Below are 16,172 nucleotides of genomic sequence, written 5' to 3'. Positions count from 1 at the left end.
TCCGGTATGAGAGGCACACGCTGAAGCCACTAGGCCAACACTGCTCTCAATTGTTTTATATTTTCTATTAAAAATTTTATGTGCATTAGAATTCTATATGTAAAAAATGTAAAAGTACCTAATCCATGCATAAACGCTGAATCGTGTCAGCCACATATTGCAATAGCAAAATTACCTTTCATATCAAGTCATTCTTGATTTATAGCTTTATTTTAGCCAATCTATTCTAATAGATATCAATATCTATCAATAAAAATCTAAATCTGAAGTCTATTTCCACGGAGCCAAAATTGCATTTGCATGTTATTTTAAATTTAGTTCGCTTCGGTTTAATTGACAAAGTGAAGTCGACACCCATTTCGCCAAACTAAAACAGTTAACAGTACATATTACGTAAACGATACGAAACTTGAATGTACTAATTTCCATACTAAAATACATATGAGAAAACTTAACGGTGCCTGATTCAAACTTAGTGCTGTCTTGGAGGCGTTTTCATATCTCATGGAAACCTTCGCTCTAAGTAAAATCCATTTTAATAGATTTTATTTTTTTAACTTCTGGATTGTCCTGGTTTATTTAAAATAGATATGTGTATAATTAAAATGTAATTTATATTAGATTGGCAATACCACGCAATATCATAGACATCTCGCTCGTTTTTAAATTGTCAGTGTCAATCTGTCAGTATTAATCTGACTTATTTTTTTAAATAATAAACATGTCAGACAACAATGATAACCACGCAGTTCGAAATCTGCGATAAAAAAATCTAAACCAATTCATCTGCTGTCTCATATTGCTCCTATGTTTATGCAATCTAATGCTATAATTGATCTAAACTCATATAAAGCGTATCAAAGTTAGAATAAAGTAAACAAGATTCTTCTTCCAAAGTTTTCGCATTAACGATAAAGCAATGTTAAAACAGAAAAACAGTTTATACGTAGACACCCTGACTTTATAACTACTTAACAAGGAAGACGCACAGTTTCAACTTTCATGTCGAATGGAAGTAACAAATGAACAATTATGAGGGACATAATACCATTCCACTTTAATTATGTGGTATCTTGTAATTACTTTGTAATTTGATATGAAAGGCATCCGAATAATATTATAATTCAATGTTTGCCAGGCTGGTTAGCAAGGATGGTACGGTTCCATTGATGTTGTTATTGAACATAGAATAATTTTAATGCTTCGTGGGAGATAACCAGCCAGTATTGTAATGTCTTCCAAGTAAACTCAGTGCTAACATTGTCAATCATTAGTTTAAGAACATGTTAATAAGTTTGTGTTCAAGTTTTTTTTTGTTTATTTTAAATTGAGTTAAATGCGTTATTACACGAGTATATCAATCAATCAACGAAACAGAACCCAGAATGCAGGTCTTACGTAACACCAAACGTAAGATTTAGAAAAAAGAGCTAGTCGTTGGCACGACTTGGTCAAAGAATCTTCGGTGGTGAATTAAATCACCAAGGCATTGTTCAGAAGCGACATCCTTAATTAAAGTAGGCACGATGATCGCCAACCTTCGAAAGAGATGGAACTATAAGAAGGAAATATCAAAGTATCCCCTTAACTCATGACTACTTCATCAATATGAGAAAGACTTGCTTGCATGAAAAATATTCGTTATTTTTTGTGTAAAATAGCAAAGTTACCATAAGCGATATTCCAAACATATCGTAAACAGTGAGCAAATGTTTGAAAGCTACAAGCGAGGACGGGAACTATAACACTTTGAAACTGTTATGTCCGAGCCTATTCACAAACATTACATAAAACTCAAATGTCATCGACTACACCCGTATTGATATTTGATGGTCAAAACAAACGTTTGGAGTGTTTTTTATACTTATTGGTTCGATACAGAAACTTTATACTCTGTATTTTTTTGGTTTTTCTTTCTTACACTGTTGCCGTTCTATTGTTTATTGTTAGTTAAATAAATGTCTCATATTTGTAACTACTTAATATAATTCTTATATAATAGCACTATAAGATAATATAAATATTTATATTTATTTACCTCTTGTAAGATACCTATTTCAATATAGGTACACACAGTAAAACTCTATGCACTACTATATTCTATACTATACTCTATGCTCTTCTATACTCATCTACTTATCTTTATAACGTACGAGAGTCAAGCTTAGCGCTAGGTCTGAATCTTACACTACAATCTCTTCACCAAAGATGAGGAAGTGAAATTGGACAAAGTATATTCTGTGATGTTATCAAAAAAAATCCAACGAAAAAAATTATAAACCCTACTTGAAATTAGCTCGTCATTTTGATTTGAAACGAGCATTAGTTTAATTAAATGCTCCATGCGGTTTTACTTTTTATGTATGGCAGAATATATTTAAAATTAACCAAAAATAAAAAGAAAATCTGGCCCTTTTGCGCATGGATATGAAATTTAAAGTAGATTCTAATTAAGGGATAACTGCAAAGGTTTATTATTGTGATAATTATGCTGAATTATTTATGAAAGAGCTAAACTTCGGGACGGGAGGCGCCATTAATAATATTAATTTCTCCTTAGACGACATTTAGTATGAAAATTTTCTAACTTGAAATTTTCTTGGACGATAAAGTTTAACTAGTTTGTAATGCCAGTTTTATTTGCGTTGGTTTTTCGCGTAAATAATCTTTGTAGTTAGGTATTCTCCAGAAGAGCAGCGGCCATTCACGAGTTTAGTTTTTCTGATAATTTTCAAATCATACAATGATGCTCTTTTCTTAGCAAACCTCCAATTCTTACGGTACGACTGTTGTTGAATCCATGAACTTTGTCAATACCTGTTAAGTTTCGGCAAGTTCAATTCATTTTTTTTTTGTAGGTTGAACACATACTTTATTAATACATATTTTACCGGAAAGCTTTCTTCTTGGCAACAGTGGGTACACTACACAAATACTCTTGAAGGGTTCGTGTACCCACCCCTCTGTTTAAATCAAAAAGTGCAACGACACTACACCTTTCTAGCACCACTTTTGTATAGATAATTTTAAATTGCGCATATTCAAACGCTTAGCAATTTCAGCATAAAGTGTTTTCGAGGACTGGCTTACAGCCACTATGGCGATGTGGATAATTTACTAAATTATATGGAATAAGTAAAATAAAATATTATAAATTTATTTGAAGTTGACTTATCATAAATAATGTTTAATTAGATTTATTATTTAATTATTTGCTACACATTACATGTAACAGGCTCCTGAAATATAGTTCTCACTACGGCAGCCTGGAATACGTATTTGTTATGCCTGTTTTTGGTAATAAATCAAATTATGTAAAACACATAACGAGGTTATTTCACCCACCAGCTTGACATTACAGGACTGTTCAATAATTACCGACTTTATTATTAATGGAATAACATTGTAGGTATGTTCCGACCAAGTTGTTGCGAGCGGCTGGTTTCGACTAGATACCCGAATCCACAGGAACTGGACATTCTGTCTAAAACTATCGCTATTAACATTTAAATCTTCTTAATCGTTATTTCACAGGTGTACTTTAAGTGTTGTGTTTACCACCCATGTTGTATAGGGCATACAAAATTCTGCCAATGATAATTTAAAGGTTTTTGGTGCTCGCCGGAAACTAAGACCGGAAACAAAATTATGCCAAGTGCATTAACCTTAAAATCACGGAGACGCTTGTAATTAATTGAGAAGTTTATTTAATTATTTCCTCTATACTATAAAATAAACATATTACAGCAGTTATAATCAAAACAGAAAATTAATGCGCCATTATACTAATTGTACGGCTAAAACCGAGAAAATATATTTTAAATGTAATAAATTTTATCCCTATAAGTATACAATAAAACAGTTGAACATTAGCGGTCTCTTCTCACATTAACTGGTCATACCTCGTACTGCCCGCTACCACTAATTGCTAACTGCTTTCAGATTAGCAGTGGCCTGGGTGAACGGGAAATTTATGGGTAATGTGTTTAAGATACAAAATGGACGCCTGGTCAAGGTTTTAATATAACAATCAAAGGAAACGCACCATTGTGTCCTTATTATCTCATCTAGTCTGTCATGTCTCAAAACTGACGTTTTATTTAATTGTAAGAGTTTGTTAGTCTGTGAAAAAAGACGCGAGTTTTGGCTTGTAATTTGAATTTTTACAAAAAGCATTTTTTGTAAGGATATTTTCAAATGTTAATCATAGTTAATTGTTTTGAAGGACTTTTAAAAAAAAAGTCTAAATGTTGTTTCTATAATTATATCAAGTTATTATTAATTACTTTACTGAGTCTTTAATTTTAGTTGTTTTTTTTTACTTTTGTTAAAAAACTACGTTTATAATAAACCTAAAATCATTTCAGCAACACATTGCAGTTATATGTATTAAAGTAATTAATTAAATAATTAATAGTTGTAAGACAAAAGTGTATAACTTTTCTGCAATACCTCAATATTTGTCTGTTAGATACATTTTTTATATTTAAATAAGGTTTTATGCAATTGCCAATATGAACTCGATAAAATAAAAATTGCAAACCGAGCTAATTAATATGGATAGTTAACGTCTCCAAGCCCAAGTTGGAAGTCAACTTAGCAGAATTAATGCCAAGTGACGGCACCAGACAAACACCGACATGCTTACAAGTTAAATACTGCTTCAGATTCACATATTGCGTGGCTAAGAAATATTCTAGTAACAAAAACTTACATTGATTTTAATAGTAGGTACTTGATACTTTAAGAGTTATAAAAGATACAGTAAAATATGGTTGTTAACACACACAAACGTGCTCTTAAAATAATCACTCATACTTAATAGATTATACCAATGAAATGGTAGAAACCAAAGCGACGGCTGGTTCTGGTAAACACTGGAACGCTGTCGTGCTTTCCGAGCGTCGTATGTTTTTCGAAACTAACCGGTAGTTTCGAAAAACATAAACCAATCCACATACATGTATCATGTGTATGATGACCTATTATGTGCGTTTCAAAACGTACACTCCCGGCTTTAGGGGGGCTACACAATAAAAAATAAAAATAAATCAGTGGCGCTACAATCTTTATTTTAGGTCTGGGCCTCAGATTTCTGTATCTGTTTCATGATCTTTTGTAAATCTAATAGGTAGGTGATCAGCCTTCTGTGCCTGACACACGCGGTCGACTGTTTGGGTCTAAGGCAAGTCGGTTTCCTCACGATTTTTTCCTTCACCGTTCGAGCAAATGTTAAATGCGCACATAGAAAGAAGGCCATTGGTGTACAGCCGAGGAGAGTGAGAGGCTACACGATAGAGACTTTAATACTAAAAGAGCTTATACTTGGTTTCACAGTTAGTTATTGGAAAACTCGACCGATTAGTTCTTCATTTTATTTGGAAAATATTTTGGAAGGCCAATACTTTATTGTTGTCCCAAGGATTCAGGCTAAATTCGGCATTGAAAACGTATGTCAGTACGTAACCCATGGTTCGAGGCATACCTAAGTATTGAATAAACCATATCATGAAGAATATGTAATCGTGGGTTTCATAGCTCAACGTTAATTACTTGCATGTCTTGCGCTCGCTAAAATCTAGAATTTTGACTGCATCTTAAGAATTTCGCAGTTACTATCAACAAATTCTTTTATTTTACATGGTTTTTCATAATGGTAGGGGAGCCCACGATGCTAAATGGGGATTTACTCGAGCGTCGTAGAGACCTATTGGGATGCAAAGCTTAGATAAAAAGAAGAAAAAAATGTTATATGATAAATTCCTTTTCATCGGTGGGGGAAGCGGCTATAGATAGTTAAATATGTAAAAAAAACTGTTGCATGGACATCCTCGAGCGCGTCAGATATTGATAGCATCTATGCCCTACGTATTTTTAATAATGTACGTATGTTAATCTGATCGTTTGCATGATGCGGGTGGTTGTATTTAAGGGTTGAAAATGAAAAAAAAAAAATTTATCGAGCGCGTCAGATTTTCTAAGGGAGTGTTAAGTGCACCAAAAAAAAGCTCTCATTCACTAATCTGACGATTTCGATGGGACGCAAACCCAAGGCCATTTTCATAATATGCAAAAAAAAATCGCAATTTTGAAATACTCAAGCGCGTCAGATTAAGATATATGTGGTTCATCTTTATGTTCTAAACGTACTGTCTCATAATCTGACGATTATCTAGAGGGATTCGCCTGATCTGACAAAAAAAATTTAGAAAAACGATTCACCGAAAGGGCCATTCCTGCAACTTCCCGCTACTTCCATTCCTTGGCGCTTAAAATTGATATTTTGAGCTCGCTGAGTTCAAAGAAATAACATGTCTATGCATTTGAGCTCTCCCAGCTCGAAAGTCTGATAGAATTTTCATAGAACACTATTTTTGGAATTTTCAAACCGCGATAACTTTTGAATGGATCAAGCAATTTTCACGCGGTTGGCGGCATTCGACGCAGTTTTATCATCATCATAAGTAATTTTGCAATTTTAATTGATAGAACCACAAATTTCGGAGTAATCCCAAAAAACACTTTTTCGGGTTTCTTTCGTTCACAATATCTCTCGAACTAATCAACCGCTTTTGACGAGCTTGGTGGCGATCGACGTGGTTTTTCAAGCTCAAAGGCGGATTAGTTTTTGAAGTTGATCAATAAAGAAACCACTTTAAAAAAAAATATTTCTTATTTTTTTAAGATTTTTCAAAATTTCTCAAAATCTATCGGTCCGAATCGGTTCAAATTCACAGGAAATGTAATTTTGAGGAAAATATTTAGAAAGCCGTTTAGTAGATTCCGATCGGTTAAAGGAAATGTAGGCATCACGCAGCTGCACGCATTTAACTTTATCGACGATTTTTTGTTATTTCGGCTTGCGGAAATCGTCAGATTATATATTTTTCATTATTCTTGAATTATTTCCTTCAAAATAAAAAAAAAATTAGCTACGCTCGAGAATGTCGAGATGACGGTTTTTTTTTACAACTTTGTTGCCCTCCCCTTTTTTTCCGTCACTCTCAAATTGTCAGATTAGAGGAATATACACTTTTTAGGATGTAATTAACTCACCCTACCTTAATCTGACGCGCTCGGGAATTTCTGATGGTCAATTTTTTTTTACTAATCTGATCCTGTCTCCTTCACGTGCGGCCTTATATATGGGCCTCATATTTTGTGGAGGTACTTAACCGGGTACAAGGTATCCCCCTATATATTAATCTGCCGCGCTTTAGTAAATCCCGAAATCCCCTCTTGGGCTCCATAATATTTTGTATTATGCCCAATATGCAAACATTATGTGCTAATATTTATAAACGCGAAAGTTAAAATGGAGTTTATTAATCACGCCAGAATGGTTGAACGAATATGAATTTTTGTACCCACAAAGTCCGTCACAAAGTTTAAAGGCCGGCAACGCACTTGCGAGACCTCTGTCAATGTAAGCCTCTTCCCGTTTGCCCCTTGATACAAAAAAAAAAACAATGACGTTAAAATATTTGTGACCTAAAATTTTGAGTTCATGCATCCAATGTTAATAGGTTTATTTTCTAAAAGCATTAGTGGCTAATCTTTTCATCAAAATCAGGATGACCTAAACTGTCGTATTACGCAAACAATAATTTTCATTACTATGTAAATTCTATTCATAACCGGTAAGTTTTCGTTGACAACTCCGTTAATCCGAAGCTAAATTAAGTTAGAACTCCCAAGTTTGGCCATTCACTCGACTCTTGGCCTAACTTTACCTGTTTAATACGGCCTTAACTTGGATACCAGTACTTCGACTAGTTTGATTGGCTCTTGTCATGGACGTTTTACGCCGTTTAGTTTGCTATGTAATGAGCATTCAATAGAAAATATTCGTGAAAACTTTTAATTTACCTATTTCTAAGTTCGTTTTACTGTCCACTTTTATATAGACCAAGAGTTTAAAAATTGCACGACGAGCCTTCAAATTAACTTTTGCCTCTTTTTAAAACCAAAAGCAATAATTATATATTTCTATATTATACTATTGCAGTATTTGTAGCATACATTTGGCGTAATTATGAGTACATATACATAACTACGTAGGTATAGTATGAAAACTAAGTGTAAAATCTGTATAAATTGTGCCTTAAAATAGCGTTGGATATGAAGTAAAATAAATTATAAATAATCATTAATTTATCAAAATATCCATAATTAACAAAAGAATACTTTTAACGTCAGTCACGTGACGTAAAACGGTGTTCGCCTTTCTTGGTGTTATCCTAATAGTGACGTGGAAATAAATGCGTCAAAGCTCAGAGGCTGTTTTTGATAGAAATATAATAAATGTGTAAGGGAATGTGTAGATAATATATTAAAAAATACATCGTGAAACAATCCTATTTATTTTTGAATTAACAACTATTTAATTCTATTATTATTATTCTAATATTCGGTGTTATTAGGAACTTTTGGTAAATCATTTAAGAGAAAAAATAAAAATTAAAAAAAGGTGTTTTGCCTCGTCGTGCCCCATGGTGCTGGTAAGATGAAGTGATGAGCATTATCACAGAGAAAGATGAGTATTTGAGCTAGCTGACGTCGCAGATATGGGCTTCGTCTTTATCAACTGTTCATCATCTGAGCGATGACTTCTAATTCTTGTTTGTAGGAAGAAGACGTGATAATTGCTGTTTTTCCACTCTTTTAAGCAACACGAGAGGATTCTTTAGTAAGCGAAAGGGGAAAGAGGGAAGAGAGAAAAGTCAAAACAAAACTACTGTCGCTTTTATCGCATGTGGGCACATTAGCTGGTTGCGATGTTTCTGGTTCCTGATAAACAGGGCTTTCAGCTACTTCTAGTGAATGCGTCTGCTGGTCGGATGGATGGATTTATGTCTCCATTTGGTTTTTAGTTTGATACGGTGCTGATTCCTGATTAACTAGCCTGGGAGTCCAGTGGGAACATCCTGGCAAAGAATCATCAACAACGTCTCTATGAAATGTCGCAACATTATCAGCTGTTTGTGCAGCTACAGTGTCTGAAGTTTGGGCAGTAGGGATATTTCTCATATCTTAAAATACTTGTCGGTTTGTGGAAGTTTGACCGTCATTTAACTGGATCTCGGTTGTCAAAGAAGGAGCTAAATCTGTATTGGAAAACACGTTTGGATTATAGAACCAAATCCCACATTAACGAAATCCATTTCCTACTGCTTGCTAAAATAAAAGCATTTCCAAATACCTCAGTCTAGGTCGCATGAAAGCAACCAAGATTAGAACACCATGAGCTCTGGCTTCATTGATCAGGTCAATATTCTGAGCCCGCCTCTCTGCTGTACCCATCCAGTAAAAGAAGCACGGGTCTCTCTTAAGATGTTCCACTGAAAATCACAAATCTTAAACCATGCATATCTTTTACAGATAGTCTTGAGGAAAATGCACCAACTGCTGAAGTAAAACAATGTTGAATTTTTCGATTCAGATTTGGATTATAGTGATTAAAAAACAGTATAAAAATATATGGTGTTGTTTTCTTTGATACATATTCACACAGATTTACAAATATTTAAACTCATGATAATATTGATACTCATGATAGTGTTTGATAGCCTGTTTGTCCCTTTAATACGCCACAATAGAGTGACGTTTCCGTGTGATGTTTGGTATGGAGTTAACAAGTGATATAAGCTACTTTTAATCTCCTCATAACGCGGACAAAATTGCAAGCATCCACTAGTAAAATAAAAATGAATGTCAAAGTATCAAAGTGAGTTAGGGCTGCCATGCTGATATTTTTTAAATTTGCCGCGCTTTTTCAGTATCAACTTTCATTAGCCAGACTCTAAGCATATTATGTATAGTTTCCAGGTGCACTCAGACATATCTCGACCGTTACCGTCTCATAGTACACGTTGCCGTGAAAATTGAAGAATTTTTCTACTGCAACTTTGTTAAAACCAGATGCTCTGGCAGCAGAAGTTTTTTCTGGCTTTCTAGATGAAAAGTCTGGGTATCGTTTTACCACTCGAGTTAACTATTTTCTGTATATTTTTGATTAGTATTGGCATAGTATCTTAGGATGTGACTCTCAACCGTAATGGTCGTACGTACTCACGGCTGAGTACGAATGGATTGTTGAAGTACTGAACAAGAATTGATTGTACATATTGTACATTGATTTAGGAAGAATCAGTAACAACAAAACAACTCATATTTGTATTTTCATTTATTTACACAATATTTACATTTTTGTTGTCTATTAACAATTATCACTTGGATGGCCATTTTCACATTGATAGACTCAGTCACCTTTAACAACGTTCTTCATACAGTTCATATATTCTTGGCGGTTTTTTTCTTGGTCTATGACGTCAATACTGCAGATACCACAGATAAAAGCTTTAAGCCACTTACAAAACATAATTCATTTACTTTGTCAAATCCATACTTAATGTAGAGACGCATCTGTATCTTAACAAAGCACATTTTAATAGACAATGATGAAAAAGTACTGTGCAATAAGGTTTTTTTTATGTAAAGGTGAATGTGTAATCTGAATAATTAAGACCTTATGGAACTTAGGTGCAACAAAATAATTCAAATATATTATGAAGGTTTTGGACAGTAATGATATAACTATTTATTAAGGAATTTAAAAAAACATATTTGTGTCACATTCATCTGGCTACTCCAAAATAAAAAACCATAAAAATAATCCCATCAATTAAGAATTAAATTTATCATAACATCAGATATCTTAAATAAGATAACAATTGTAAAGCCACAAAGTCACGGGTTCAGTTATGATCATAAAAACGCTAATAATAAAACCTCATGAATGTCTTCGACTTTCAAGAATGTCTTATCTTATCTGGTGGATTAGTACGCACAACGGACCAATTACGAGTCTAATTGCGGAGAAAGGAGTCCTACTACCCTATCTGGTGGATTATTGCACTTTCACATGTATGTTCAAGTAATTCAGAATGAGGAATAAGGAAACCTGATGTAATTGGACCTTAATCATCTCCCTTTATTTCTTCACATATCACTAATCATTGCCATTCATCAAGTCCATCGCTTGCTTGACTTGTTAAACATCAAAATAGCACCATTTTTTCTACAGTGCTTTGTACTAGTCAATCATTATGAATTTTCAAGGGATCTGAAAACTGTGCTGTTAGTATATAAAACAAAGCTGGTGCCGGAACAAGTGTAAGATACCATAGTTCTTTGAATCCAGTAAGAGAAATAATGCCATATGCATGTATGGTCCAATGACCTACAAGTATTATAAGATTTCTAGTGTTCTTTATCGAAGATATTAGAAGAGCTGGAGCAGATTGATCTATCTTGATTGAGAAGTGAGATGCTGAAGTCATCATTGATATTATTATAATAATATATGGGAATGCACAATCTGAAAATAAATCAGATGTTACCAATTAATGAAACATTCGACTCTACCTATGAAAAAAGTTAACTCTATGCTAAGTAATAGACGTCTTATTTCATTTTTTCACAAAACTTTATACTTTAAATGTTTTATATTAAGTATCAAAATGATTACTGTCAAACTATATTAACATAAAGGTAAATTAGTACCGATGCAATCTCAAATCGCATGACGGTTCTCTTTCACTCTCAACTTAAAATAATGTCAAGTTAATATAATAAAACAAAAGAGCTAAAGTAAGTATGCATATCTACAATTACTGTAATGTTGTTCTAGGTGTTAGCACAATTCCACTTAGGATAGACTTTTCTATAAGCTGACGTGGACACCAAATTTATACTCACATATCAATCCAGCAGCAACTGTATGTGTGAGAACCAGAATGGGATAGAAATAAAGGGCACAGTATATCGCCTTTTTGCCAGAGTTATTCTTCAGCCAAATGAGAAGCATTGGCCTTAGAGTTACCGTAAGGAGCAAACTGAATGCATAAATAAGCAAAATGATTGTATATCTGCAAAGGATGTTTAGAATTATCAATGTGGAATAAATATTTGATGAAAAATTTCATGTTTCACAAAGAAAATTGTTAAAGATAGAGTTACATCTGCAAATGCATAAAAGCACTCATAAAATATAATTAAATTTTACATAGCTTCTTTGTATCTTTTTAATAGTAAGGCTTAAAGTTAATTATATTAAGTCAAGCAAAACTGATTATTGATAAAAAATACACTTACAATGGATACACTGCTTCCTGTGTACAATGAAGTGTCTCCTTATAATCTGGTTGAGGGTTATGCAACAAGGTATACCAGTCAGACAAGGCTTTTGGAGTGCACACATACAAAGCAAGGGAACCTGCTGGAGGAAGCACCAACAATGCAGCTAGAGTCCCACAGAGAATTTCGGATAGTGCACAAAAGTGCTGCATGACAGTTGTTATTTTTCTGAAATCAAGTTATTCTTAATTAATTGTAAGTTACTCTAAAATATTTAAGTTATGTCTTGATTATATTTTATAGTAAATATGTTCATTTCTTTAAATTTACTTATAAATGGGAAGAAACCACAGTTCATGCTTGAATCGCTGTAACAGGTATTACACTTACTTTTTCCCGGTTGCAACCATATCAATAAAGAACCAATGAAGCACAAGTGGTAGGAGAACCATAAAACCAAGATATTGCCAGTCGTATAATGTGGGCTCATCGGTACACTCCACGCAATAGCTGGAAGCATTTGTACGAAAGCCTCGAGGGCATGCACCACAATCACTCCAAGTATTATCTACTAGCTCTGTACGACCACAATATAAACCGGGACAAGTTCTTACTGCTGACATCCTTATTATTATTGAAACTTATTTGGTTGAAATTAATAATACTTTTAAAGCGAGGTCCGATATATCAATTACTGAAAATTTTTAAATTAATATACCCATTACCCACATATTGATATTATAATAATTTAATAATTTATTATACATAATAAATTATTTTGATTTTTTTATTTACTGTTGAGTGCACAGAATGACAGAATACGGTTACCAAAGAGTATAACAATTACTTACGCATCTGTGGAGTATCAAAGAGTTTCCTAACCAAAAACCTAGTTTTTTTTTGCTTTCAGATATAAGTGTTCACAGTGTCCGAGGATAATAATTATTATCTTTTTTAACCTATTAAGAAAACTTAGTTCAACTTAGTTAACTCTACTACTAGATCGTTGATGCGTATATGCATGTATATCTTAACTATACTTAATTTTAAGTATATATTAATAAAACGAAAAGATAAATTAATATTTTCTATATTTCCCAACTTTTATTTTCTGTATTTTATTTTAGCTATTTTAGTTTTATTATCTGTGATAAGGATGGTACTAGCACATGCGTATGGCCTAAAGGTCTAGATACCAGGCCATAAACTCCAAAAAAAAAAAAAAAAATAGCACATGCGTATTGCGTACTGCGTAGTTTTCAATTTTTAATTGAGTAATGAGTTATGGCGCCGTTATGGTTGTAACTTGTATTATGTTGTATTTTACTGAATATCGTGGAAACGGTATATATTTTTGCTTTAACATGTAATAACTGATAAAAGTCATCATTAATGCGTCAGAACAAAATTGATCTGATATTTTCGATGAGACAACGGAAATTACTTATTCATAATTTTTTGCTAGCAAATGATAGATAAGCCTACAGTGGTTCCATACACTACTTATTAATGTAGTCATAAACTAGTAATTTTCTGTTACCTATACATAATTTGAAAGTTTAGTTTTATTCGCAACGTATTTCGTAATATCAGTAAAGTATGACATGAATATATTGTGATTTAAATGTTGCTAAATGATATATAATAATTATTAGTAAATGAAACTGATTTTCATATAAATAATACACTCGTAAAATAAATTGTATATTTTTTCAACTTAATTTAAATATAAAAGTAGATAGGTAGTTCACACACAAAAACATATAGTACCTACTGGGATTGTTTAAAAATTACAGTTCCTTAAACTTGCCATCTTTTTCAAATTTAGCAATAAAACGTTGACGAAGCCGTCTGTAAATTATTCTTATAATTAAATATATAGACACGAGTAATACAGTACATATCGACAGAAGAATGGCGGCTATATCTAACATATAATATTTAATAAAAGTTAGACCAACAGCCGGTGAACGAAGGTACTTAGCTCCACCATTTCGTAATACGTACTCTGTCCACCATAAGGCATTTTCAGGACCAGATATCATGGGCGTCACAACCTTGCTCTTCAATATTATCATGGCCTTTTTGTAACTGTAAATAAAAATAACATTAAAAAACTGTCCTATATAAAATCGAATTCATTTATTTCACGGTAAATGATAATAATCGTTTTATTTATAAATATATTACTAGATATTTACAAATAAAATAATTATATATTTTATATTAGATAAATAAAAATAAATGAAAAAAAAAATATATTAGGTAAATAAAAAATTAGATAAAAATATAATTTTATGTTCTTAGAGAATTTATTCTTAAATTAGATATGATTTTGATTCAATTCTAAACTGACGTATTAAAATAAATATCATACTTTTCGTTGGTAGCGACGTCGCTTATAACCTTCTTCACTGTATCTTTTTCTAAGGAGTGGATGTCTAATTTTTCTCCCGCTCCATGACGAGTGATCTCGGCAATGAACACTTTATGAGACCGTACTATTGGCAGACCGATAATGGGAACTTCGTAAAATAGAGCCTCTTCCAACGACCGAGCTCCTCCGTGTGTTATAAAAGCTTTAACGTTTGGATGAGCTAAAAATAAGCGTTAAATTTTCGTAGGAATTTTCCAACTGATAAAAGCATACGTTTTATATATTTTATTATTTCCATACGATTGACTGTAAATATCGTAATCATGGAATATTATAACACCCACATAAAGTTAATGAAATCAAATTGAGTCTCAATCAATGCGAGACAAAAAGAAACGTCTAACATACCTAAAATTTCTTGCTGTGGAAACCATAAGTTAGTAATAACGTTGTCTGGCCTATTAATCATAGTCGTGTTTCCAATCTTCCATAATACTACAAATGGTAGTTCTCTAAAAGCATCCGTCAAGGTTTGTAATATATTTGTGGAAAGATGCTCTGGCTCTTGAAGAGCACCAATACTGAAGTAAACAACACCTTTAGTAGCCGAATCAAGAATCTCCTTCAAACCCTAAAAAGCATATGTATTTCTTAACTCGAGAAGCCAAGTGAAACAACACGTCCTTATGAAACTTAGTTCTGTAAAAGCATGATGTAAATATGGCAATAGTTACCTGCTGCAAAGGAAAACCTGGTTTAATATGCAGTCGATCGACAAACGAAATTGCGGGTACCGTCGGTCTGTTACCAATCAAAGTGGGGTTAGCAGCAATCAACAGGATATCAATGTCATATTCGACTTCAATAAGAGGACGTTTTAAGCCAAACATTTTCTTCGCAGCAATTTCACTAAGGGGAAGATGATTGTAGTAATAGTCATTCCTAGTTTGGTAATGGCGATAGAACTCCACAATCTTCTGCCACCCCGTTAGGTTTCTATAGTTGAGTACATTTGCATCGGGATACAGCAAGGGATGAATTGGCGTGCCCTTACTTTCGTATTGGTGAACTTTTCCAATCGATGTAGTAATGGAAACGTGTGGTGCGTCATATTTTTCTGCTATCGCATACAAAAGTGGAACATCGGCCTCTGTTATCACCAATTCGAACTTAACGTTGGGGTTTATGAATAACGATGACATAGCCTTCGACTTAAGCTGTGCGATGGCTAATTTTAATGTGAATTCATTGATATCTTTCAAGCGGTTAAAATAATCATCTGTATCAGTCATTAGTTTCTTATACTCATCCCAAAATGGTCCTGATTCAGCCCCAACGTTCAACTCGACGATCCTTTCCATTTCTTGTGGAGGGAATTGACCAGGGTATGGAGTCATTACAACAACTGAGTGACCACGTTGAGCGAGCAATGAAACATATCCACGGAACACTAGATGGTCAGAAAACGATAGGGACGAAAATAGTGCAAGAATAGATGCACTTTGCACATAGGTGCATAAAGAAACAATTATAACCGAACAAATTTTCCAAGCCCTCATTTTTATAACACAACCGAACGTAACTGGAAGCAATATTCTTATTCACCTTTTTCGAAAAATTATTTAATCTAGCTACATTAATTAAACAAGTGTTTCGA

At 33.3% G+C, this 16,172-nt stretch overlaps 2 protein-coding genes across 2 annotated transcripts; both read right to left on the bottom strand.

Annotated features, from left to right (window-relative positions):
• Positions 1 to 10,971: 10,971 nt before the first annotated feature.
• On the bottom strand, positions 10,972 to 12,850 carry LOC125053311 (JNK1/MAPK8-associated membrane protein). The gene is made up of 4 exons (XM_047654632.1): positions 12,529 to 12,850; positions 12,157 to 12,366; positions 11,761 to 11,930; positions 10,972 to 11,380 (listed from the first exon to the last, which is right to left on the bottom strand). Exons 1-4 carry the CDS (start codon positions 12,759 to 12,761, stop codon positions 11,100 to 11,102), a joined length of 894 nt encoding a protein of 297 aa, XP_047510588.1. The 5' UTR covers positions 12,762 to 12,850; the 3' UTR covers positions 10,972 to 11,099.
• Positions 12,851 to 14,484: 1,634 nt separating this feature from the next.
• Positions 14,485 to 16,124, bottom strand: LOC125053094 (UDP-glucosyltransferase 2-like). Its single transcript, XM_047654303.1, has 3 exons — positions 15,250 to 16,124; positions 14,924 to 15,146; positions 14,485 to 14,735 (listed from the first exon to the last, which is right to left on the bottom strand). Exons 1-3 carry the CDS (start codon positions 16,072 to 16,074, stop codon positions 14,485 to 14,487), a joined length of 1,299 nt encoding a protein of 432 aa, XP_047510259.1. The 5' UTR covers positions 16,075 to 16,124.
• Between the last annotated feature and the right edge of the window lie 48 nt (positions 16,125 to 16,172).

The sequence above is a fragment of the Pieris napi genome, chromosome 10, assembly GCF_905475465.1.
Source record: "Pieris napi chromosome 10, ilPieNapi1.2, whole genome shotgun sequence".
NCBI classification, from domain to species: domain Eukaryota; kingdom Metazoa; phylum Arthropoda; class Insecta; order Lepidoptera; family Pieridae; genus Pieris; species Pieris napi.
This window is presented reverse-complemented; position numbering and strand designations above follow the sequence as displayed.

Bases quoted from the DNA above. Each gene is read 5' to 3' on its own strand.
- LOC125053311 (XM_047654632.1), bottom strand. From the start codon at position 12,761: ATGTCAGCAGTAAGAACTTGTCCCGGTTTATATTGTGGTCGTACAGAG. The intron at 12,367-12,528 runs GTAAGTGTAATA...ACTTGATTTCAG, and splicing joins ATGGTTGCAACCGGGAAAAA to AAAAATAACAACTGTCATGC. The intron at 11,381-11,760 runs GTGAGTATAAAT...ATTTATTTTCAG, and splicing joins AGTTGCTGCTGGATTGATAT to ATTGTGCATTCCCATATATT.
- LOC125053094 (XM_047654303.1), bottom strand. From the start codon at position 16,074: ATGAGGGCTTGGAAAATTTGTTCGGTTATAATTGTTTCTTTATGCACC. The intron at 15,147-15,249 runs GTAACTATTGCC...TATGCTTTTTAG, and splicing joins CAGGTTTTCCTTTGCAGCAG to GGTTTGAAGGAGATTCTTGA. The intron at 14,736-14,923 runs GTATGTTAGACG...GCTTATTTTTAG, and splicing joins TCCACAGCAAGAAATTTTAG to CTCATCCAAACGTTAAAGCT.